The following is a 27,075-nucleotide window of genomic DNA, read 5'->3' as shown; positions in this document are numbered from 1 at the left end:
AGCGCCCTCTGCCGGATCACGAGGCACACTACTGCAAACGGTCTGTAGCCCTTCTAGACTGTACATTTCTAATCCGAACAGGTCGTTACAGTCTGAATATTAACTTTCTCACCTACGCTCGAACGAATGTTTGAAATTTGAATAAACAGTGACAGCCCTGCTGGACATTGAGGGATATTTAGCTACTACTGTACTTTAGACGGTGGAACTCCATATTGGCACCGGCTGTAGTTGCTGGGGGATTTCTGACACGACTGTAGGCCCCATGTCAACCTTTGCCAATCATTTGTACTACAGTTTGTTTCAACTGTCGGCAAACCGTTCAATCTCTCTCTCCTTCTGCTTTCTTTTTCTGTTCTTAGATGGACTCCAATTACAGAGTGACCAAGTTCCTGTCTCTGCTCAGAGACGAGGGGGCGTGAGTACAACAGCTCTGCACCAATTAACTTTCATTTTACTTTCATTGCTTGTAGGAGGCCTCCATCAACTTAAACCCTTTCCTTTTATTCTCATCTTCTTCCCTTTTCATGTTTCTTTATTACCCTGTTAACCATTTTTCTTTAGACCTTTATGTGTTAGTATATTGTTATTTCCATAGACATCATTGACAGAATATACTTGGAACAAGGCTCAGTAATGACACATGACTCCAATCTTGTATTTCCACACTGCACACACAGAGTGGATGTTGTCATTTCCTGAGCAGTGCAGAAAAAGGCTAACAATCAGAGACCTCTTCTCATCAACTATTGACCTTAACGTCTTTATTTTGCAATCACCAGGTTGAATGAAGGAGATCAAATCAGAATTTAAGGTTTCCATCGCTCTCACTGTGCACTGGTAAGGTCAACAACAGGCAATGAGCCTAGTGCCTGAAGGTTAGAAGATCAAACTCTGTAGCTAGCCAGTTAGCTATTAGATTATTAGATATTTTTGATTGCAGTAACAGCTTCCAATACCCAGCCTTTGTTGTGTTTTAGTGTGTAGTACATTTTAAATCTAAAACATTTACACTGAGGGTACAAATTTTTCATTTTGCACAACTCATGCTTCACTCATTTTAAAGCTAAAAGCAGGACTATCTAACTTTTTCGCAACTGTGGCCACAAGTGACAGTTATATGATAATGGTAAACGGTAAAAGAGAGTCATCAAGTCAGCAGACTAAGTCGGTAATATCAGTTACACAGCAATACCTGTCTAAGGTTAGCTAACATTAGCTAACGTTTCTACCATAAGCTACTTGTCGTATATCAAATGAAGAAAGGCTGTAACCACAGAGGGTAAGTCAGCACCAGTGCGTTTTTATGGCTCCGCGCCGGCAACAGCCATGGCTTTAGGAATTATGTTTTCAGGTTGTCCGTCCATCCCATGCCATTCTTGTGAACGCTCTATTTGTCTAGGAACGCCTAGAAAAAAAATTTCATTACATCTGCCACAAACATCTATTTGGACTCAAGAATGAACTGAATAGAATTCGGTGGCCAAAAGTCAAGGCCACTGTGACCTTACAAAACACGTTTTTGGCCATAACTCAGGAATTCATACACTTCTTATGACAAAACACACTTAATACTTTTTATTAAATTCCTTCAAAGTCTTCACTACGTATATTATATGAGTCTGGACAGACATGGATGTAAACTGCAACCTGCCTGGTTGGTGGAGGCGTATAACCGCAAGGTGGTGATTCTAGTTTTTCTTATGATTCAACTTTTAATTTGTAAGAGAAAAAGTACATTATTAGGTTAAATAGTCTCACTCAAAATGTCTTTAACCTTCCCTTTGCCCTTCCATCCTCCCATCCCTTTAATTATCAAAATTGATTTTTATAAGGAATTGTGATGTTTTTTTACGCTCAGTGTATCTTATAAACCTGCCCCTACAGTTACCATTATCATTCATAATCTTTTTTAACCGCTAATTTATTCAATTTATCTAAAATGACATTCTAAATGCCATATAACCATTGAATACTTCCCCTTCATCTTTATTTTACAGTCCCGGGCAATATTGTGACTCACAGCATTATATGTCATGTGTATTCGTATCTGAGCATGAATATTTTTCAATAATGTGGTATGTAATCCTAGGATTTCTTTTAGCATATTTTAGGTTTGAAAACTTGAGTGTAATTTTCACTCCTGTTCCTGGAGCAGCATTGGCCTTTAGGTTTAGGTTTCAGGAGTCGGTTGTACCAGCTATTCGTAAATTCAAACTCAGCGTAGTTATGAGTAAATAAAGTGTTAACTAAATCGAGATTTATGCATCACTAAATTAAAATGGCTTGCTCCACATAAACTAGTTCTTTTACAGAGATGACTCGTTCTTAAATATAGCTGTTGCTTAGCTAAATGACAGCATTACTGTTAGCTTGCTATATGACCTGTTTAGCTCGAGTATTAAAAGAGATGAAGAGATGAAATATGGTCAACATACAGTAAATGACCTAACACTTCAAATTTAAATGCTGGTTAATCAATATTTAAAGTGGGAAGATTTTAAATGACCTATCACAAAAAAATAGCACAGTATATTAAATTCCAAAATGCTACGCTAATAGACTAAATGGCTAGATATCATTAGTTAGGTTTATGTAATCAGATATTTTCCACTAAATCCAAACTCCATGAATACTAACTCTAACTTCTCAGTGTATGCATACAAATAAAACCATGTAATACTAATCTTTAAACAGGATTGAAGGTTATGTTTCATGTGTCGTTAGGCCCCCCAACACTGTCATTTTTGGCGGCTATTTTACTGTGATAACTTCCTGTTAACAAAGCTGATTGCTTTTTATTGGACGTGACAGCAGATGTTTCCAAGCAACCGAATTACGCATTACTGAAGTCTTTACTAGCTACTGATATGTTCACGTCACATCAGACGTCTCAAGTTTCCAACTAGTACGTAGCTTTCACGTCAACATCTAAGACATAATTACAACTGGGAAACTTTTTGGGAAGATTTTGTCATCTACAATTTGTCGTTCAATTAAACTCACATTTAATGAGTGTAGTGTTACATTGTCAATGCGCAGTATGTTTAACCCTCACAAAGCCATCACTGTAATCATACGACCGTCCTGAGCGCTTGCAAGTTGTTAACGTGGGAATCTTTCCCATCTCTACCATCCATCTCACGTGAATGTGGCAGAACACATTCTTTGAGTTACATGGCTGCAACCCGATTTAGTAAATCACTAACATCTCTAGTCGTTCCTAAGAACTTAGAAAGGACTCTATTGACGCAAACTTTACTTTATGAATAGCTGGTGCAACCCAATCCCAGTCATCCCTGGTGGAAATCCCAGAGTGTTTGGCCACAATGGAATCTTTTAACAGTATTTTTGGATGGTGGCTGAGGTTTGGCATGGCATCATGGCAACAACTGGGGCAGGGCTGGAGGGGTGGAATTCATTTATTACACTGAATATCAATGTGACTTTTAACACTGTCAGTACTGTAACTGTTATAATAGATGGTTTATTATTGGAACGAACCAGGGATTTAAATGTGAGTCTCAGTGCAGTTTTACTCATTTTACAGACGTGTCCTCCTCTTCTGAATTCTGTGCCCAACCCCCCCGATTCAAACATTTCTAAAACTGTCCCTTCTCAACAAAGCCAATCTATCCGCCGTCCCACACAGAGGATCAGGAGCGCAGTGGTGCCAAGAGGCAAAGTGGCTCTCATCTTGTGTCATAGGCTGTTAAATCCTGCTCCTCGCATTTTGTTTTACTCCAGACATGACCCAGCATTGTGCTGGTGTTGTGTGAGTACACTGGAGTTTGTTGGGATTTGCAAAGCAGGGCCCCTCTTAAATAGGAAGTCTACCCACAGGATACTGAAACAACTTTTGCCTCTCTTCTTCTGCTTCCTCCTTTTCCTAGTGACCGCAGCTTCTATGAGTAGAGGGGCTAGAAGCATGAAGCAAGCATCTTGCCAGCAACAAGCCACCCATGGGACAAAATGAGGAAGAGGAGAAGAGGAAGAACAGATCTTCCTCCTGTCTGTTTAACCACTGATCCATCCGTCTATCTATCTAAATACACACCTGGTCTAAGAGAGGAACACACGAGTCCTCTTTATCTCAGCATGTTTCCATAGGCAGTATCACTGCATTACCTTCCTCCTTCTCATCTTCATCGTCAACTATTGACACATTACAGCAAACAACCGGAAGACATACTGTTACAGATCTTTTATGTGTAAAGAAATTGCAATGGATGATTGTAAAAAGTGCTGTTTTGTGCATCATGCTTAAAATAACAAAAAAAAAAAATCCATGTATGTTTTTAGCTATAGTATTTGATGTATTTGTTGCATATCTCTTGTCCAGCTAAAGGTAGTTATTATTATGTATTATATGTATCCTCATAAACACAAGCAGTATAAACAGAATACATCTAAAAGTGACACACATCCAGAAGCCATTTGAATATTAAGAATCTATGAGAGGCTTTTAGTGAATATGTGATGGGTGTGAGAAAAAAGAAGCCGTTCCATGTGTAAAGGTAATCCCTTTAAATATACAGTATGTTCATGTTCTGTAAATTGTATATATAGACAAAATGAAGTATATCATGAAAATAATTTAAATGATCCGTCTCAAGTCTATTTGGTACTTTATCAGTATGATCCTTCTTCCCTACTGCTCTGGAGATGTTGACTTTACCAGGATACTGTAATAGTGAAAGTAAATGTTGGGTTGTTGGCCTGTCTGTCTGTGTTGCGTACAGTACAGTTCAGTCTAGCTAGAGTAGCCATGGCATCATCAGTGTTAAAAGTTAAAAAGAAAAAAAAATCTGCACTGTTAACATCGACTTGAAGAACCTTTAGTGCTTATCTCAGCGGTTCTTCGTGGGAACTCGAGCTTGTGTCCGCTCGTGTGCATGTGTCGGGAGCTAAATGCTGCATGTATGTGAGCGTGTGTGCGTGCGTGTGTGTGTGTGTGTGTGTGTGTGTGTGTGTGTGTATGTGTGTGTGTAAATATATATCAACATGCAGATGTATTATTGCAATAAAAAACACAGATGCACAAAAAATGACACTTTCAGCATTTGGCTGGTCTCATTTATTTATTGATGGATCCATGATATTGATGGATGTATGCACCTGATGAATCTAAGTCCAGTACTCCCTCTCTTTTAGTTCTGGTTTTGGTCTCCACCAGCTCCTGAGGGAAACATCCGGCTCTTTAGCTGCTAAATGCTCCACTATGTTCACCAGCTGCTCTCGAACTGAGTATGTCGGCCGGTTGCTGCTGAGCAGGTAGTGGACAGTGGCTTTTTACAGCTGTTTCTCTAAAAAAAAAAAACAGCTGCATGCTGCAGCTGAAAACAACTCTAGTGGTGACAGTGAACCAAAAGTTGTGGCCTGGACAGCTAAACAGTGAACTAAAACTCACTGTAAATGTAGAAGAACTGCAGATTCAGCTGATAATTCTCTGTAGGTTCATCAATAGGAGTGACCCGTTTAACATCGTCACATTGTTTGCACATTATCATTGGATGCATTGTTATTATAAGAAAACCAATTACTGCTGCTTTAAATGCAGTTTTAATGTGCTTGTATGTTACTTGAGTATTTCCATTTCATGCTACTTAATATTTCTGCTTTACTACATTTCATCAGGTAGTATTGTATTTTTTTCCCACTACATTTATTTGAAAGCCATAGTTGCTAGTTTCATTGCATATTCAGGTTTTTACAAAACTTAATAAAATACTATCTATTGTTATTCATTAAACAACTAGACAGTACAGTAAAGTAATTTTACTATTTCGTTTCAGAGGAGGAAGATGAACTCAGATCCTTTACTTGGGTAAAAGTGGCAATACCCCTAAGTGAAAATATTCCATTACAATTAAAAGTCGGTCATTCAAAACTGTACTGTATGTATGTAAGTATTAGTTACATATAAATACATATTAAGTACAGACGGGTAACAGAGCAAAAACCTGAAAAATGAGTGGGGAAACAGGATGACAATACCCCCATCCATAGGGGGCATGGGGGGGAGGGGCGTCACTGAATGGTTTGATGAGTATAAAAATGATGTGAATCATGTGCTGTGGTCTTCACAGTCTCCAGATCTCAACCCGGTTGAACACCGAGGGAACATCTTTGGGAAGAACGGTGTCCAATCCCTACAGTCCAGAGACTTGGAGGATCAATGCCAAGGTGCACTGAACTTGTTCTGGAGCCTCATGGTGGCCCAACACTTTATGTTGGTTTTTCCTTTCATTTGTGACCCGTCTGTATGTAATAGTATATAAGTATAAAATGAGGCTGTATATGAGGACTTGAGGGTCTTCTGAGGCTGTGGTTAATATCATCTCGTAAATCAAGGTCAGCTGAGACAGGTCAAGATTAAAGCTGCTAACTAGAACAACACCACCAGTGGCAAAACACTACATGTCTTTAGAAAAATAAAAATAAGCAGCTTCATAACTGGAGCTCTACAGTAGATGTACTGTATCTGTAGGGGCTCAGCTCTGATACTCTTCACCATTCAACTACGCACTAAGAACCACAACGTTTTAGACAAAGAATAAAAAAATGATTGTGCTGGTTGGCTGTCAAAAGAACAACTTGGAAGTTATCAGTTGAATCAGTTTATTAGGTTGTAAAACCAAACAAGTTCATATTATGTCCAATGTACATGAGCCAAATTGTAAACCTCATTTAAGTGCAACAAGTCACATAAGGTCTACGGTTTAAAGGGGTACTTGTTTTATTTTTGCACTTCTATTTACGTACTTCCAAATACTAACGTCAATGTCCTGAGGCACAGTCAGAAAGAGGAGTCAAGAATCCCTCAATTCAGTTACTGCTTCCTTTCTCCATCAAATTCCCTTTTCACATCTGCTTCTCAGCCCTGGGCTAACACAAAAAGCCTGTCATGAGAGGCTCGGGGCTAGATTTACCCAGGACTCCCAAACATCTCTGAGCTAACAACTCCCACCGAAAGGCGGCGCCCAGGGTTACTATCTGCACAACACTCACATTATGCGGCTTGTTCACATTTAACTGGACAGTGCTGTTGTTGTTGTTGTCGTCACGTCACTTGGATGTTTGACCTTCGCTGTGCAGGATCGCGTGTGTACAGAGTCTGACGCTAGGAGGCTGTTTTCACACTCGTCTGTTGAAGGGGTATAGTTTCTCTGTGACCACCTTCAATCCGGGTTCAACACATGGACGTACGAGCCGGATTTGGGACTTCACAGCTAGTTTAAAAAGCCAATCACGGTCCAGCTGCAACTTACCCAAGTGTGATGTGAAACCCTGAAGCTTCCGGTGCACATACGCTGAGAGTGTGAAGTAGGAGACAACTTGAGTGCAAAAAATGAAGACACGAGTGACATATTCATAGATTCTTGATTTTTCAATCAAGGGAGGGAGAAGGGCTGGATGCAATTTAAAGAATTTTTACAAGGTGTGAAGTTCTTAGGCAGAATGGCCCTTTTCAGAGGATTATTACAGTACATGTATTTTAATATTGGATTATAAGAAGCATGTCAATGTTCTAGGGTATTGATGTGGAGCTAATTTTAGTACTTTCCATTGTCTTGGGCGGGGATGGAAAGAGCGTGAGAATATTTTACTTTAGTAAAAGTGTAGTTACTTTAAAGTAATTTCACTTGAGTAAAAGTGAAATTACTTGTGTAAAACTCTCCGTGGGGAGAAAAGTCAAAAGCAGGCTGGGTCAGCTAAAATGTGTGGCCCCTTACTCTGACCCTGACCTAAACCTGACTCTAACGCGAACCCTAAAACCTTCTAGTCTGATCCCTCAGACCGCCCTCGGAAGGTGTGAGGACTGGACAAAACGTCCCCGCGAGATGATTTCAGGCGAAAATTTGTCCACACCAACATAGAGAGACACGCACACGCCAAACAATGGTGCTGCAGTTTTGAGAGGAAAATAAACCTCCAGCCCTGGTGTTGGGTAGTACCGTGTGTTCCAACGTGTACCTACAATGAACTGATATCTACAGCTGTCGGATAAATGTGGTGGAGGAGAAGCAAGTGTCGTGAAAAGAACAATGCAGTAAAGCGCACTAGAAAATGGTACCGACTCGTTTCCCACCACCTCTCAAGCACGCGATGTGAACGCCGTCTTCCGCCGCGCAGTTTGCCTCTGAACGTTGCCGGTAAAAACGGGCGACATTCCCCTTTAATTCTCCACGTCCGCGCGATTACGCAACCCCGGGACCGTACCGCTCCCCGGCCGGTAGAGGGCGCTGCGGAGCCTGGAGATGGGCCATCGCCGGCGGCGGCTCCGCTCCTCCTGACCCGCATTCACCCGTGCTGTTAAGGCAGGGGGAGGACCGAGCACGGGAGGGTAATAAACGCCGCGGCGCTCCCCTGCAGACCGTGGCCATGGCTTTGGGTGTCCCGGGCAGACACGGCGCCCCCGTCTCCACGCACCTGGTAGCGGACTGAAGAGGGGCCACCGCCGGGGGAGGCGCTAGCTGCGCCGCTTGACACGGTAAACATGCCGGACTCGCTGCTTCACCTCCGAATCTGTTCTGCTTTTTCTTCACGTGTCGAAGCCGCAGTTCCTTGCTGACGGGCTTTGCTTTGGTCGGGCACCGGTGAGTGGTGACTGTGGCGGAGCGCGGTGCGGGGACGGCGGTGCAAGGTGAGCGCTGTCCTCACGTCAACCCGGGCGCTGCGCCGGCCTCATTACCGCACCGCACCGCACCGTACCCGCAGGTCAATGCGAGGAAGCCTGGGCAGCGTCGTGTAGCGGGGCTCTCTGGCATTTCCTCTGCTGCAGTTCGAGCCCGCCGACTGCCATGTGCTCCGCTCACCACGGCTAGGCTGAGGGTCCTGGGTCATGTAGGGCTCCACGGGGCACGGTTAAAGTTTGAGCCGCTCGGTCATCGCGACAAGAAACCCGTTGACTTACGCGCTGTTCCGGACGTGCGAGAGATGAGACCCCGTGCGGGCTCTACACTTGACCCACACGTTTATGTGGCACTCCTAACGTGAGATTTACTGCGCAGCCACTGTTCGCATTCCTTTCCCGTGACCTGTCCAAGTAGGTCCGTGTGTGTGTGTGTGTGTGTGTGTGTGTGTGTGGCCAAGTCTGCTTGAAACGAATCTCGCATGTGTTAGAGGACAGCTTTAAAATGAAGAACGTGGTGACCGGCCTGTAGGCAGAGGCGTGGTGTATGGGCACGATATCATGCATCCAGTTACATGTGATACCAGTGGCCTACTCTGTGTGTGTGTGTGTGTGTGTGTGTGTGTGTGTGTGTCTCAGCGTGATGACGTTCAGTGATTGATTTGGGTCCCAGAGCTGTACTTTCAGATTTCCTGGGTTACAGCTGGTGACCGGGGGTGAGCAACAGAGCAGTGTGCCCAGATGGTAGGAAGGAAAAGCAAAGTCCTGCACAGCACGCCGACGGTAAAGGTTCCTCTACCTCAACGCCTGCATCGCGCCAGTTCAACGTGCATGTCCCGAGAGGCGGGCGAGGAGGAAAACTCTCCCGCGGCCGTAACTGGCTGTAAGACTGGAAGGAGTATCTGCCCCCGGAGAGCGGGAACCAGGCCTACACAAATGACACGGGAAGCGCTCTCTCAGCTCCCGTCGGTCACAGGTGTTTTCCCCCAGTAACCCGGTAATGGCTTTGTAGCCGCCTCCCAGAGACTTATCAGTATGTATGAGTGCTTCCTCCAGACTGGTTTCCTTGGAAGTAAGGAAACTCGTCTGAGTGGGCAATACCATTGTGTCTAAACAGCTTCAAGAGCAATCACAGCACGATGAAGAAATCCTATTATGCCCAATAATGCTAAGAATGCAGTTAATAGAAGTTCAGAAGGTATATGCCAACTGTCAGGACTTCACTTACCTCACTGAAAATAAAAACAATACATTTGACTGTTACACTTGTTAATCCTCTTAAATGCAATCACACTGAAAATGCGACTGGAATGAATCACAAACCAAAGAGAGGTCCATGTAAGAATAGTGCATGTATGTACATACAAATACATACAAAGCCATAATCTCTGCCGGCAGCCAGACGTGACCTCTTTTGACGTCTCTGCCTAACACCCCCCCCCCCCGTTCCCATAGCTCGTTGCTGCAAGGCACTGTCCTGGTTTTCTGATGCAGGCTGAGGCTTAATGTATAGCGAGCGGGGGGGCGAGGGGGGGAGAGCTCCCCCTCCCGGCCTGCCTCAGTCTGAGGGAAATCGGTTACGTAACAGGGGCTGTGGAGTCTGCCGCTGCCCCTGTCCATGATGGCCCACAGCCTGCTTGCGTCACACACTTGTAGACGGAGGGGAGTGGGGGCTTAGTCATATATCCAGTTAGCCAGTACTCAAGATTACCGAGTGAGTACCGTAACAGACCATCAGACGTTACCGGAGCCCAGAGTGAAACGATTCCCGCAAAAGCCCAGAACACCTAATAATTCAGTTTACCGTGAGATGAAATTGGGAAAACTGGGAGAACTGGCAGATCCTCACTGCTGAGAGGCTGAAAGCAGTAAATGTTGCCAAATCATTTTTTTTTTCAACTAACTGTTATTTTCAGTCATATATGACTAAACAACAGGAAATATTCACATTTGAAAAGCTGCAAACGTTGACTTTTTGGCATTTTTATTAAAAAAAAAAATCACTAAAATCAAGGTAGTACTGCATTTCTCTAAAGTTCAGACAGATAAAGTAAAGACTGGTCAAACCTTGTAATAAAATGTAGAGGCTGAGCTGTTGTGGTGAATTGCATTAGCCTGTACAGATGTACAGGCGTCTTTGGAGACTTTTATCTGACGTGACTCGTCCTAGAAGTGAGTGTGTTGTAGTAGTCCTCACTTATTCGGGCTCAGGTTGCTGGTGCTCAGATACCGGTGATTGCCTTTTAAATGGACCTTCTTTTTTTTTTTCTTTCACAGCAAACATTTTGACATGTCACAGTAGGACAAGCACAGGTGTGACCAATGACATTAATGACGGCTGCGTACCCTCTATTTATTTTTTGCCAGCTCTCGAGCGCTTACGTCGTGCACACTGGCTCGGTGGCGTGGTGTACTTGAATCCTCAAACAGTACATCCTAGATGTAATTAGTTACACATGCGTCTCTATTGCTATGACGGCTCCAAATGTCTGTTCAGTCGGCTGATTTTTCTGGTGACAGCGCTACTTAATCCCATTTCTTCCAATACTGTACACTCTTCCTTTGAGCTGGAAGAAGAGTGTATGGTTGTGTTGAAATATGTTCATCAATTCCTGAGCTCAGTAGCAGAGAGCTTTCTTTTGCACTCTGTTGGTTTGTGCCCGGATGTGCCCAAGCGGCTTCTGAAGTCCTTAAAGAAGGCTTGCATCGACATAATTACTATATAGTAATTATATCTATATAGATATAGATATATACATGACTTACAATAGTAGAAGAGCATAAACAAATTGTGTTGAAAACGTGTATGTGTATTCGACACAATTTTTTCTACTATTGTAAGTCATGTATCAAGAAACATAAGCTGTATGTTTTCTTTGTTTTACATCAGTCTAAACTCAATATCTTTGGGTTTCAGACTGTTGGTCGGACAAAAGAAGACAGTTGAAGACATCAACCTGGTCCCCTGGAAATTGTGATGGGCATTTTCCCCAGTTGTCTGCCATTTTACAGACTAAACAGTCGATTTATTGGGAAAATAATCGACCGATTAACCATTAATAATTCTTAGTTGCAGCCCAACATGCGAGAAAGAGAGACAGGGAGGAGCCTAAAGTCATAATAGCTAGACTTTATAATGTTTGAGGACTGTGAGAAAGAGAGAGAAGTTAGCACTTGGTGGATGAACATAGTGTACATAGTGCCTGACTGACCACAATACAAAACAGACTGTGCAGCTCTTAAATGTGCTCACACACAGATACAGGGGAGGGTAGAAGAGCCTTGGGGTCCCTCCTTGGTACCAGTCTCTTTGGGATGTTCTGTTCTTTTCTGCGTGTAATGCAGGCTGCTCAGTTAGTGTCAAGCACCAGATCTTGACAAGCATCTCCCACACAGAAAATTAAGCATCTGTCAGTTAGCCAGGGACCGTTCTCCCTCCATCTGACAGGAAATAACGTATCAGGGTCTTAAATCAGGGTTGAGAATGAGCAGACGTCTCCTGACATGTAGTTTCAGGACCATGACATAGTGCTGTAATTGGATTTGACTTTTAATGTCATAACGTTTGTTGTGTTACTTGTATGATTTTCAGGAGTATGTGCGAAAAACAGGACACATTAACTATTGGAGTCATGTATGGAAAGAGTGTGCAAGTGTTTTTTGTAGTGTTTTAGTGCAAACTAAACACCAGACCTTGGGGTTATTAGAAAATTAACATTTTAGAAGTTGATATGGTTTCGTGGTTTGAATTGGAACTACAGAATATAGAAAATAAAATAGAGCTTAACTCACATTCCCCTTTTAAAGAGGACAAAGTGGAACAGTTTCTCCTTGAGGCAGGAGGCGTATCGTTTGTCCTGCCCCAAAGGCTAGACTTACCCCCAACCTCTGTCCTGAGGCCGAGATGTCTGTAAAGCTGTAAATGCCACCGGTGTTTTCGATTGGGTCTTGTTTCTTAAGTGTTTTAGCTTGGCTATGATTTTTTTTTTTTAGCCATTCTAGCGCTGTGGCTTCACGTCTGTCATTTGTTCCACCACTTTAGCGTAGACTGGAATATATCACCAATAATTGGATACACTGCCACGACATTCATGTCCCCCTCAGGATGATTTGTAATCATTTTGCTGATCTGTTGACTTTTTGTTTAGGACAAAATCCCTGCAAAACTAATGACATTCCCATTAGCCTCAGCTCAACTTGTATTTATTGCTAATAAGGAAATGTTGATAATGGTGAACATGGTAAACATTACAGGTGTAGAACATCCTCATGCTGATGTTAGCTGCTAAATGCACTAATACGGTCACAAGCTAGCCACTAACTTTGTCTTCTGTTTGGTGCTGGGCATGTTGTGGACATTGAAGCAAAACAACCAGCTCCAACACGCTAAAACGTTGGGTTAGGGCTGAGGGGAGCCGCACAATCAATTCAATTCAAATCAGGTTTATTTATATAGCACCAACTCATAGCAGAGGTTATCTCAAGGCACTTTTCACGTAGAGCAGGTCTAGATACTCTTTGTAGTTCTACTTACAGAGACCCAACATTCCCCCATGAGCAAGCACTTGGTGACAGCAGTCAGGAACAACTCCCTTTGACAGGTAGAAACCTTGAACAGAACACGGAGGAGGAAAGAGAAAAACAGCATAATGCAGGCTCCACATAAAGATGTATAATAATACTACTAATAAGACCAATGATAAAACTAATAATAACTATAGTAATAATTGAAGCAGTGGATGTTGAGCAGGATCATGGAGGCGGTAGTTGGTTTGCAGTCACAGATCCAGACTCTGGAGCTGTAGAGGCAGAAGTACCTGCAGAAAGCGACAGGAGGAGAGAGGAGAGAGACGAGGAAGCACAAAACTACGAGAGAAAGGAGAAGTCAAGTTAGTAACGAGCATTGATGGGATATGAATGTGTACAGATGGAGAGGAAGAGGAGTATATGCAATCGTATTTTTTGCGGGTTTGTCACTACTAGCTTTTCTCTACACATTACACCTACTGTGGTTGATTAATCCACTATTGATTTAATAAAAAAAAAAAAAAAGTCCAGTCCAGCTTTGAATTTCAATGATTTGCTGCCACTGTACAGTGTGTGTGCAGTATGAGTGTGTCCAGTACCAAGAACTGACATCAAATGTCTTGTTTACTTATTCTTTGACCAGAAACTCGGGTATCAGCGCTGGCTCCAAAAAACTACACTCCGAAACTGTTTGCCCATGTGTCACACTTGATAACTCGCACACCTCTCGAATTAGCTAAACCCTTGAGGAAAGGATGCATCTCATCATTGTATTTCCATTATTTCCATGCTTTTAAATTACAGCAATTGGCCCCGAGTGGGTGTCCCAGACGCTGCTGCTCAGATTTCGATTGAACTAATCTCACTGGTGCACCTAGCCATTCTTCGAAAGACTCTGATTGGCTCGGGGGGGGGCGGCATCACCCCCCAGTGATGGCATGTTTGCCGTCGCTGTGTGTGCTGTGGCAGTCTCGGTTCTCCCTGTCAGTGTTTTGCTCCCTCCCTCCGCTGCTCTGTTGCTGCAGGAGGCCTGTATTGTTTAAGGGTTTAAGAGGAAAGACGAAAAAACCTGCTCTAGTGGGATGAGAGAGAGACTCTATAACAAGCTCTCCCTCCCCCAGGGATGATTCTCACTCACGCACATACATAAACAGAGAGTAGACGGAGATCCTCGTACTATGCAGCACACACACAAGCTGCAGTAGGCACAACAGGAAGTGGTCCGGGGATTACATTGAAAGGATGGGCTCCTTTCTCAGTAAGAACTGCCGCAGAGGTCAAGCCCTTTGCTCCTCCCCCTCGGGGGGTTCCAGCAATCTTGTACAGTAAAGCTCATGCAGTGACTTTTGAAAGAATATTCTTCTGGCATCTTCCTGTTCTCAACGTCTGAGAGAGACAGGAAAGGTAGGACAGACGCTGACGCTGTGCAGCGAATCGAGATCGAGAGAGAAATAAGGGAGGCACCGTGCAGTCAAGGTCATGTTCAAAACGTGGCTCCGCAACGCTGCCGATCCCATAAGCTTTTTTTTAAAAATCAGATAACCTCTGAAGAGGTCCGGTACCATGGCGTTCATTTCAGAGTTTGCTAAGTTTTCGGTACGGCGGGGAAAACGAAGCAAATGCGGAAGATGATAATAAAGGATCATTATAGCGATGCTCAATCCCCGTAGTAGACAAAAAAAAGGTGATGCCACTGCATATGGATTAGCTTGTTTGACCGTGTGTGTGTGTGTGACACAACTTCAGGTCACCGTAGAGTTTGTCCTGCGTCAGTATAGATTACAGGGGAACCCAAATCCTCCCAAACTAAAAATCTCAGTGATATTTTAATGCTATTCCTTTCTGGTTCTCTTACATTAGGGGTTGCAATGGTTACTTTTGTCATTAAGTTGATGAATCTGTTGATCATTTCTTGATTAAACAATTAATCACAATCAATGTGGCTGATTCGAGTATGTGACTTAAATGATGATTAATTTCCTGTTGACTGTCTGATTACCTTAATAACTAATTAACCAGTCATACTGTCTAGTGACCCATCTGCCTGTCCAATATTTGTTTTGTTTTTTTTCAAGATTTTCTGAAGTCATATATTTCACAGTATGAGGTGTTTTGTAGCTCCTTGGATGCTTTGTTAACAGTCTGAGCCCAGAAGAGAGAGTTTTCTGCTTGATGTTGAAGTAGTGTGAGAGGAGGAAGTGGCAGCTTGAGGCAGTAACCTGTGCGTGGGAGGGGCAGCAGTCGGGCTAGACTCTCCGTAGGAGGTAAATGGCCTGGAAACAACACACAGCCTGATAGGGAAGGTCAGCTTCGGATCAACATTGCGTCTGTTTAGCAATTCAGACCTTTTTCTTTTTTTTTTTTTGTCCTGGTGCAGGATTTGCTAGGGGCTAGTGGCTTTGCACAGCTTGTCACATAGGCTAGATCATTAACACCCACCGTTTCACTAGTTAGTAGATTAAGTGCCCTCTCAGTTTTCATTAAGCTCAACGGGTCAAAGCCGGCTGCGGATATTCAAGCGGAAGGCTGGGGGGTTGGGAAATTCTACCTGGTATCAGAGCCATGTGATTTGACTTGAGGCACGAGTTGACCAGCTTCTAAGAGTTTGAGCACTCAGATCGTGGGCTGATTTATATTTTCCCTTTTCTTTTAAACTAAATCAGCTTAACAAGTATATCAAAGACACACATACACACACGGTACCGTCTTATGTATTCTGCAGCTTCACATAATTTAATACGATTTGATTTCAAGCTGAAAGAGCTGGTGTCCCCTGGTGAGTTTAAAATGATAATGAGGCCGGATCAATAAGGGGCCATCCAGGCTTTGTGTAGTCCAGACTGAAACAGGTTTGACCTCTGGATGTGATGGTATGTTAATGAAATCCTGCTTCTGAGTGCTAAGGGGAACCCATTTTGACCGTGCCTTTTCTCTGTTAATTTAACTGTAATTATTTTCTACAAATGACACCGAAGGCCCGTATTTGTGGTCTAGATAGTAGAAAACAGCTGCTAAAGCTAACGTTAGCTTCACAGACTGAGCGGACGAGCCGAAAGCCCCGTCTCTCATTTACGCTGATCAGCTAACAAGCTACCGGCTAGCCAGCTAGCCAGCTGCTGTTTTGATATAAAAATGGTTCAACCCCAGCCACACGGCTGGAAATCAAAGTTGAGTACGAAGGAAATCACAGAATCTTTATTGATTGAAATCCAGTCACAATTTCAATGGTCTTATTTTACCAAACCGTTCAAGAAAAAAACCTAAGGTCACTTTTTCATATCCTTTCAGAGTTTCTCGACTGGAAAGCAACTGTACATCTTATTTCGATGAAGACACTCTGCCATCAGGTGACTGCGTCAATGAAGAAGACTGGCCTCCGTCTTCATAGCACCAGGTTGGTTCCTCTTTTCATCCTCATAGCTGATTGCGGTGATGGCAGTGTTGAGCAGTGACCAAACCCTGTTTTCCCAGCCTTCTCTGCCCTAAATGAAATCACCAAAAGCTGCCAACGCTCCCAGCGTAGTGTAAGTAACCTGCATTACTGCACAGATGGTTGTCCATCCATGTAACTCATATTTAAACCATAGTGTTTCCCATGACTTTTTAAATCTTAGTAGGGTGGGAAATTGTTTTAAAATGATCTACAAAATCATGAAGAAGTACTAAAACTGTGCTACTTCATGAAAATGAAAATTCTGCAGTATATACTTTAAGGCTACACTGTGCAACATGATTAGCATGTTGTATCAAAAAAAGAGAGATTAAAGAAAAACAAAGAAAAAATTGGCGGTGATTCTCTCTCTCTCACACACACACACACACACACACACACAGATCTGCACACATACTAATTAAAATTCTCGCCCATGTCATATGATGCAGCTAATTTTATTTACCTTCTGCACATCTGTCACACAGTCTGCTGATAGGGTGTTTATTTCCGGTGGAAACTGAAGTGAAATGAGCATTTTATTAGTCAGTGAGATAATTGTGTCACAGCTGCAGGGCACCGCACACAGCAACAAGGTAGGCAAAAGACAAGAGGGCTTTTCTTTGGAGCCAGCGCATCATAGATTTTTCTAAGACATGCATTGGCTTATGTATTGCAGCATAGATTACTTGCGCGGGCTCACACGCTGCAGTATAATGACACTGCCATGTTGAATATGCATGTCCGATTAGTGTACATATGCATCTAGGTGCCTTTTATTTCCTAATAATGGGCTGACGCATCCAATGCAAGTGAGTCAGAAAATGAAGTGGTGATTTTAATACAAGCAATTTGAATTCTTAACTAGTTTGGTGTTTTTAGAACGTCCTCGCACATATACTGAATCGTATGGGGTAGTGGACAAAACAACAAAAACACAACAAAACCGATGATTCCCGATGATGAATGTGTCTTAATTAGCTTGAACTTACACTGTATATTGTACATTACTGTTACACTACTTCTTCTTATGTAGTTAAGTTTATCTGTGTTATCCATGTGAGGGAAAAAAAAAAAAAGCAAAACCTTTATTGACCTCTAAACTCTGAGCCAGAGCGTTCATGGCAACAAATACCACTTAAAGTACATCACGTTAATACTGGTAATCACCTTGATCAATGGACTGTGGACATTAAGGACTGAGCAGCAGCTTGTCCCGTCAGTCTCTGCAACTATAACATTAGCTAATGTTAGCATCAGTCCAGATGATGACTGCTATCTACAGCCTCAGCTGTCAAACCTGAGTCACCGGCAGTTTGTCATTATGACCCTAGGCGGGAAAACTACACAGCAGTCACCTCTAAATATACCGCCACAATAACGAAAAGGTCATTTCAGGTATCCCAGAAACAAATGAGCCTGATATAATATGTCAAGTACCGTCTATTATTTTAATATTACGTGTACAGTTTCCCGTTATTGTGTGTTGTCCCTTTTGGATTGAGCAATGGCCACTTAAAAAATGACTGATGGGCATTCTGACAGTAATCCATTAACAGAATATGAGCCACTCATTCATAAGACCGAAGCATCCTGTCATTGCCCAATACAGTATTTGTTTTCCATTCTCCACAGTTTTAAATTAGCAGTGCAGTGGAAGCAGTGTGTGAGTGCGTGTTGACTGTAAAGCGGCACCACCCCTGCTGTTAGAGAAATGTACAGAGCGATATGGCTTTTTTACCCCCGCCGAGCGAGTGTGGAGAAAGCCGGGAGATTAGCAGCGTGGCAGGAGTCACAGATTTTCGCTCTAGATGCTACGATGTGATGCAAAATGACAGGATGTATTGTGACATGATGAAGGAAGTAATGGGATTTGATATAACTTTATGTTTCTGCGCGGCCCAAATTATTTTCACACTTGTGAGTCTAATTGATGCTAATTTGCAGCGCATGTTCGGTACTTCCTTCATGGGCTTGTTCACATTGTTCTAATTTCCTCACGTGCAGCATCTGAATCAGTGTGAGCAACCTAAAAGCTGGATGGCGCTGTACCACATGACGTGCCACATCAGAATTCATCAGCGTTGATAACAAGTAAATCTGAGTACAATCCCCTTCTTTCAACAATACCAAGGCCTGCAGCAGCTCAACTGTGCAAGTGGAGGATCATTCTTTATGCAGAAAATGATGCATTGTGGTTAGGATTAGTGACTGCACCGACTGCCCCTCCAGAGTGCACTAGGATTGTCTGAACAAAGAGAAACTGGCTGATATTGGCGGGGTTAAAGTTACAGTCAGTGATTCTAATCCAATATACTTTTTGTCAAATTCAGTGAACACCTCCTCACGGTCCGCGCGTGTGTGTGTGTGTGTGTGTGTGTGTGTGTGTGTGTGTGTGTGTGTGTGTGTGTGTGTGTGTGTGTGTGTGTGTTATTCGCTACTCATGAATGGGTTAAATGGAGAGGTCAACTTTCCTGTGAGTGTTAAACCACTCACAGGTTCTTCTTCTTCAGTGGGATTATTGGGATTGATGCATCATTCAAAAAGCTGTGCCTGGTGCCGTTACTTTCCCTGTTAGCTTAGCTACCAACCGATGGTCCTCTCTTCTGTCACTGGAGTTTTGTGAACAGTCTAAACAACTAGCTCTCCCTCTTTTTTTCTCTGTTGTGTTTTGGATGCAGTGTTTGTGTGCATGTCGTATGATGACGTTTTATATTGAAAGGTTTGTTTTGCTCCAGCTATGAGAAAGAGAGCATTAGCTTCCACGGCGTATAAGACGCTTTTGGTCAGCTAGCCCAGTTGTTAGTGTCGTTGCCTTGGCGATGCGTGCCCATGAATTTGGGGGGCGGAGCTTCTGAGGGAGCGCTGAAGGGAGGGGTGTGTTTGTTCGGCTGTTGAGTTCACATATCGGCAGTCTTTTCTCCAGAATCTATTACTCCTCCTTGAAGGTACAGTCATGTTAGTCTTCAGTTCAACAAAATTGTTCTTTACTCCCTGCTGAAAAAGGAGGTAATATCATGGTTCTGATGATGTTAATAAAGAAGTATTTCTAGCATAGCAATTACGAATTGTAAACAGTTTGTGAGAGAGATGTTGCAAGTCAAGATAAATGGTAATATCCTTGTCTGATAGGATATCTGAATCCGAATCTCTTTAATAACTAAAAGTCAAAGATCTCTTGTCATCTTTTCTTAGCTGAGAGGACAGAACGGTGCACTTTTTAATATCATTTTAGTTTAATATTCACAACCCGCAGCTCTAACCGGAAAAAAAGAAAAGCAGCAGAAGATATGAAACGTTGACTAAATGTACTGCATCTGACACATTGAAATAACTAGTGTACCCTACTTACTTACAGTATTTCGCGCTACTAACGATTTTTTCACAATTGATTAATGTCCGGATCTGTTTCTAGATTAGTTCATTGTTTTGTCTATAAAATGCCAGGGAGTAGTGAAAAATGCTTGTAATAATTTCCCACAGACCAAAGTTATGTCTGCAGATGTCTTGTTTTATCTCTTGGCATCAGTTCAATACCCCAAATACATTGAGCGTACTATCAGGTATGACAAAGAAAAGCATGTTATTTCAAACTGAACTGAATAATTATTTTTAAAAAAATTGATATGGTCATTAATTCAGAAATTAAGACGCAAAAGTGCAGTATGATGCTGGTTTACCATAAAATTACATGAAGTTCAGCTTTGTAAAGTTCGTTGTTGGTTTCAGAAAACTGTGATGCAATCTGAAATATTCTCTCACACTTTGAATTGCATTGTGTGGCTATAGTGCAGCAATTGGGAATTAATGTCATCACTTATCTCAGCTTGCTTATAGGAATAAGCAGTTTTGTTATTCCCCTCTGTTAAGTTTCTGTTGTCGGTTGTCAAAGTTTTTCTGTGTTAAGAAAAACCCGTTGTATCCATTAGTTCATGGTGAGTTCAGGTCACTCGCTAAATGCCTTTATAGGCCAGTGGGTGTTCAACCCGTTCAGAGCCACTGAACATGTACTGTGAGATGCAAATCTCCCCTCAGCCAGAATTACAGAGTCCTTTTTAAATGTTGCATAAATAATTTTGGAAGCAAGCCCTTCATGAACACGCAAGTACACAACAGACCCAAAGGCAAAAAATGCATTAACCTACATAACAGCTGAAAAGAGGTGTTGTCATAAGCCATTTATTTTGAATCTAGTTTTTATTTCACCTATTTTTTTTATTTTTTAAAGTTTTGAGAACCTGAAAGACAACCTAAAGATTGCTCTCAGGCACAGCAGAGAACTGTTCGAGGTCATGGAATATGTTCTACAGCTGTTTAAAGTTAGTACCTGCTCCCTAATGTCCATGGTAATAGCCTGGACCTCAGACAGTTTGTCCATCTCCAGACAAATTTTTCACCCCTTTTTCACAGTTCAAGGTCAGATTAGTCTCACAGCATGTAAGAAATCCCACCAATCTGCCAATTTTTCAGTCAATCTACCACTCATCCAGCAGGCCTGTCAGACAAAGTGTGCAACAGGGTGAGTGTGATGATGGATTCGAAGACATGTTCTTTGCTGTCAACCATGCTGCCCCAGAACCACACGTAATTACCAACAACTGCCTCTGATGGCCCACTAACGGAGGCACTTCCTGTCCAACCCAAACCCTCCTCGGCCTGCCTCCTTCCCACTGGCTTTGCTCTGTTGTACTTTCTTTACACATATTCTGGATCCACATCATGAAGTGGGATTGTTGTTGCCTACTGTGTGCTTTGATGTCAAGGAAATATAGATCCGTCTCAATACTCACACTTTCAGGTTTGAGCTTTTAAGCAGTATGCATGTGTAAAAATACCAACACACTATACACTGAACCCACACTTGATGCACACTTACCGTGATACCTACTGTAGGTGTGGAGGAAACAATTGATTTAAGTACAAAATTCTTACATGAATTGATTCTGATTTGATTCACTGATTCCAAAGCGTGAAGACATTAATAACATGTTGACACTAGAAGGTGAGCGATTGGGCACATGTTGGATTTAGCCTAACTATAACCTACACGGCCGAACAACACACACCACCACACTTTACAAAAGTTCAACCAACTCTGATCGGGCCAGGAAAATAATTGAGTCCATTAGCTGATGCATTTCTAAAGACCTGCAGCTGTTCATCAGACAGTGACCATCATCAAGACCAGTTAGCTTAACTGAAAGTTATTTTTCATATTGCATTTCAGTGGACTGAAAACAGGAGTGAATGATTTGGCACACAGTACACCAGAGTAATAGCCTGAAAATTGCGCCCTCTTTTCTGCTTGAGTCGAGAATCAATTAAAGACCCTGAATTCTCAAATGGAGATGCCAGGAATTGTAATGAATTGCCACCTCCAATTCATCAGTCTACTTTACCAGTTAGTGGCAGTAATGCATCTATAAGATTTCTATGACAAACAATAATCTACAAAACAGATAAAGTTTATTACATGTGCAATTCAGCTAGATACGATCAAATGGTCAAAGTTTAGACGGACTCCTAATTTACACATTAACCGCACCTACAGAAAGTGTGGGAACGATTGTATTGGCAGGGTATGAAATACAGAAGTTCTGATGATTTTTTTAAATGGCAACAATGAATTCGAAAAAAGTGACAAATCTTTTGGACTAACTGACCAGCGAGCAGTGATTAAAGTAGATACATAATTAGAAATTGTGATGAGATTAAATCCAGATCTGTCGTAGTTTTCCCAGGTTACATGCAAATTAGGGCTGGCCCAGCTCCAGTCCAGATGGCAGTGGTCATGCATCTGAAGCTGTTTGGTAACTGCCAAAAAAGGAGTAAAGATAATTAATGCGTCTCGAAGAGATGGATCGGCATCTGGCTGGAAAGCATCTCAAAACGCCTCCCAAGTTGAATTCAGCAGTTTGATTTAAATCCATGTTGAATCAGTCTTGGATACATTTACGCTGAGCTTTTGAGCGATCATATAACTATCTGATCCACAAAGATGCATGAAGTGACGAAATATAAACGTGGTCACTGTTGTGGAAACAGTCAAACTTCCATTTTACTCATCCACCAAGACAGTTATGGCAGAACCTCCACAGATGGCAGTCATGTAAAATCCCAAATTGACTTCATTGTGTATTTTCATTGATAAGAATAATATAGCATATCTGACATTGTCAACATAAAATTTATCATGCTAAAAATATTGTTATATTCTATTAAATAATGTTTAGAGAAATACAGTCCTTCCAGATTTATCAAAAAGAGAGCATTCAAAATACATACGTTACATACATTGTCTTATGTCTTTTTACGTACAGCAGGCATACATGTTTCTATATAACTCCATGTGAAGACTTTATTATTACAGGATGGTCTCATTAACCATGTGAGTCCCAGTGTTCTCTAAAAAACCACATGCTTACAGTCTTGATAGTGGTCATCATATCTTACCTGAATGACCTCACATATGCCATTTGGTCAGCACATTGGTCTAAGGAGCCTCATAGTACTACAAGAAGATTAATAATATACGAGGCTCAAACAGTTTACTGGAAGTCACCGCACTCCATGGAACTGAAACAAAAGAAAACAGAACAATTTATTCACTAAAGTACCATTGTCAGAATACCTCGCTTTTGGATCAGCCAAAGTAGAGATAGTGGAAGTTTATCCTCATAATAAATTCCAAAAAGTACATAAGCATTCTGTGTGAAATCTCTGAATAGAAACACAATATTCTTGTTCAAATGTAAGATTAGAGCCACAGATGAAAGCTTCTTGGCCCAAGGGTGATATCTTCATTTGCAATGTATTTTTTTTTTGACAAGCTATACCATTTATGCTCAGCCCAAGCTGTGAGTCAGAATATCCAGTGTTATAACAATGAGACATAGCTGGTTTCCCAGCATGCTTTAGATCTGGGGTGTCCAAATTTTTCATGCCATTGCTCATATGGAGAAAAAAGTACTATATAAATTCCTGGGCCATGAGCCTTTTAAGCACTTTTTGCTGTACCCTTGAATCTGCACTAAGAAGATTTTATCCGTATTGAATTTCACTCACCAGCTGGGCTATGCGATATGACGATATACAGTTAGGTCAATGAGTATTTGGAAAGTGACATAATTTTCGTGCTTTTGCCTCTGTAAACCACCAACAAGGGATTTGAAACAAAGCCATCAAGATATGATTGAACTGTAGACTTTCAGCTTTAATTCAAGGATAATTCCCAATATAGGTCATTTCATCTGGAAATGAAATGACCCAAATGGAAATGAAATGACCTATATCAGGAATGACAGCCATTTTTAAACATAGTCCCTCATTTTCAGAGGCTCAAAATTAATTGGACAAACCGACACTTATAAATATAAGGATTATTTTTAATACTTGGATGAAAATCCTTTGCATTCAATGGCTGCCTGAAGTCTGGAACCCATGGAAATCACCAAATACTGAGTCTCCTCCCTTGAGATGCTTTGCCGGGTCTTTACTGCAGCCGCCTTCAGTTGCTGCATGTTTGTGGGTCTCTCTGCCCTCAGTTTTGTCTTCAGGAAGTGAAAGGCCTGCTCACTTGGGTTGAGGTCAGGTGACTGACTTGGCCATTGAAGAACATTCCATTTCTTTGCCTTGAGAAGCTCTGGGGTTGCTCTCCCAGTATGTTTTGGGTCATTATCCATCTGTACTGTGAAGCACCGTCCTATCATTCCTGCAGCATTTGGCTGAATCTGAGCAGATTAGTACAGAACTATAGAGAAATGGTCCTGCTACTTCTACCAGCAGTCACATCATCAATAAACACCGGTGACCCAGTTCCATTGGCGGCCATACATGGCCATGCCATAACACTGCCTCCACCATGTTTGACAGATGATGTGGTGGCTTTGGATCAAGAGCTGTCCTGTCCTTCTCAGTACTTTTCTCTTCCCATCATTCTGGTACAAGTTAATCTGGGTTTCATTTGTCCAAAGAATCTAGTTCCAGAACGGGGGAGGCTTTTTTTTAAGATGTTTTCTGGCCAAGTCTAATCTGGCCTCCTGTTCTTGAGTGTTACCAGTGGTTTGCACCTTGTCGTCTCTTGATTGTAGACTTTAACAATGATACACCCATCTCCTCCAGAGTGTTATTGACCTGGCCGGATGTTGTGAAGGGTTTTTTTCACCAAGGAAAGAATTACCATCCACTTTGTCTTCCATGATCTTCCAGGCCTTTTGATGTTGCTGAGTGAGTGTGATACTTCATTTTAAGAAAGAACCAAAATGTTAATTTGGCCGCTCCTAAAGTTTCTGCCATCGCTCTGATAGGTTTGTTTAGATTTTTCAGCCTAATGATGGACTCATTACATCGACACCTCTCTGGACCAAATATTTAGAGTTCCCATGAGCAGCTAGCAAATGCAACTTCAACACTTGGAATCAACTCCAGACCTTTTATTTGCTTAATATGTCATGAAATAATGAGGGAACAGGCCACAGCTGGTCATGAAACTGATTGTCAGTCAATTGTCCAATTACTTTTGTGTCTCTGAAAAAGATGGACTATGTATAAAATGGCTGTAGTTCCTAAACGGTTAGTGTGATATTTTTGTTAAACCCCATCACATGGATGTGGTTTGGATATGAAAAGTCTGACAGACCAGAAAATCATTCCCCACAACAGACTCAAATACCACAAACGTCTTTGACCATCTATACTAGATTGTGTCAAACGGTACGGAGAGAGAGATATAAAGTATTTATTAATTGAATTTACAGGAAGTGTGCTATATCATGGTATGTATTGTTGTCTGGAAATTAAATGACCTATATTGGGATATGAGACTTGAGTTATATCTCACAGCCCTATTATAAATAAATATCACTCCTAATTTGAAGTGTGATGCTTGGACTGAAAAACTGCTGGGTCAGGTGAATGTCTTGTAGTGGAGACATGAAGTGTATTTCCATTCACTAATTATGTGCATTTACAAATTTGTGCATAAAAATCCTGAGTGGTTTTCTTTTTTTTCTTTTTTATTTATTTTTTCTTTTTTAAAAGGTAAACTTTTTACACCTGGCTGAGGTTGAAAGGATGGTTTATCAATTAAAACAAAATACCTCAAAGTGAAATAGGGACGTGGTGAATAAATCATTATGTACATGAAACATGTGACTTAACATCAGTCCACTTGAGAGACGAAACATAGCATCAGATGAAATGATCAGACCTGTGTGGAGCCTTCCTTAAATTAAAATACATATATTTAACATGTTTTCCACTTTGTTTGCATTCATTTTAGGTTTGGCTGCCTCTCTTGTAATGATGTTATTTCATTGCTACCTCTTCTTTTCCAATGGTTTAGTGAGACCTGAGTGGAGAATTAGCACCACCAGCTGTTTATTTTGATGTACCCAGTTTCTGATGTTTGCATAACAGTTGTGGATGTAAACCAGCATTAATCCGCATTTTCTTTTGCAAGTGTGGTTAAAACTTGCACCAAATTTGTTGGAAATTTTCCAAGCTAGGCTATAAGTTGAGCAACCTTGTTGCTAGCCATTGTGTCCTGAGCGTGGTTGGCCCGCAAAACTTGGCTGAGCAGACAGGTTGGCTCCCAGTTGTCTCACCTTCTCTTCTCGCTCTTTACCCCTGTAGAACCAGAAATGGTTTTTTTTGTTCTTTTTTTTTTTTCAAGACATCTTATATTATGTTCATTCATCCAGGTTCTTGACTCTGGGCAAATTAAACAGGCACTCCTTAAACAGACATTCCTTTTGAACTCTGAAAAAAAAAAAGAGTCGCTGCCACCCTGTTTAGAATCGCCTGCATGTCATCCTACCAGCATGTCTATTGTCAGTAGATGGTAAAATTTAACAGCTAAGCAAACTAAAACCGTTAAGAAATTTCGAGTAAGTAAGTAAGCAATCGGTTTAAATTCTCTAGGCAGCTTCTTCTTTCCTCTATCTCTCTTCATCTGACTGTTTTAGACTTGTTGGGAAGTCGGCTATATAATCTATTTAAACGTCTGTAAGTGCTATGTGAATGCAACTGGACTTGCTTGAAGTTCTTGAATACGTTTCTCCTCTCATCTGAAAGGCTTCTTCAGTTGTACCTGACTAGTGGGGAGTTAAATAATAATAATAATAACTGTTTTTATGTTGCACTGTTGAAACTTTTTTGACATTACTGGTCCTTTTTATGCTTGGAACAATAACCGTGTCCTTTATCAATTTGCAGTCGTCTCATTTTTTTTTGGGGGGGGGGGTGACAGAGTCAGATTTTGAAAACACATGGTCTATATAAAAGTAAATCTAAAATCACCTTGCAGTGTATGCTTTATCACTGTTGCACATTATGAAACAATCAGCAGATTTCTCTTTTTAATAACGTAATATAATAATATTGATAAGGCCAGTAATTAAGGGGATTCACTGTGAGAAGCAGAGGCAAGCAAAAATATCTCTGGCATTTCTGTACCCTAATTTCTTATTACTTATCTACCAAC

The 27,075-nt window shown here is 41.6% G+C and overlaps 2 protein-coding genes across 8 annotated transcripts in view; both read left to right on the top strand.

Moving 5' to 3' along the window:
- The window catches only part of LOC120786476 (vesicle-fusing ATPase), a 43,754-nt gene extending 38,808 nt beyond the window's left edge, over positions 1–4,946 (top strand). The window contains exons 19-21 of one of the 2 annotated variants that reach the window (XM_040121949.1): positions 363–418; positions 783–840; positions 3,894–4,946. In XM_040121949.1, coding sequence (XP_039977883.1) covers positions 363–418; positions 783–813 — 87 coding nt within the window. In that variant the 3' untranslated portion in view covers positions 814–840; positions 3,894–4,946. The remainder of the gene's footprint in view (positions 1–362; positions 419–782; positions 841–3,893) is intronic. The other variant, XM_040121954.1, reaches the window with a different exon arrangement.
- A 3,328-nt stretch (positions 4,947–8,274) lies between these two features.
- The window catches only part of LOC120788380 (thyroid hormone receptor alpha), a 117,278-nt gene continuing 98,477 nt past the window's right edge, over positions 8,275–27,075 (top strand). For 3 of the 6 annotated variants that reach the window (XR_005707230.1, XM_040124167.1, XM_040124163.1), the window contains exons 1-2: positions 8,275–8,494; positions 16,451–16,556. The gene's annotated coding sequence lies outside the window, so the exon portion shown is untranslated. Of the gene's footprint in view, positions 8,601–9,308; positions 9,633–16,450; positions 16,557–27,075 lie in introns of all 6 variants that reach the window. The other 3 variants (XM_040124165.1, XM_040124164.1, XM_040124166.1) reach the window with 3 other exon arrangements.

The sequence above is a fragment of the Xiphias gladius genome, chromosome 3 (assembly GCF_016859285.1).
Source record: "Xiphias gladius isolate SHS-SW01 ecotype Sanya breed wild chromosome 3, ASM1685928v1, whole genome shotgun sequence".
Taxonomy (NCBI): Eukaryota; Metazoa; Chordata; class Actinopteri; order Istiophoriformes; family Xiphiidae; genus Xiphias; species Xiphias gladius.
This window is presented reverse-complemented; position numbering and strand designations above follow the sequence as displayed.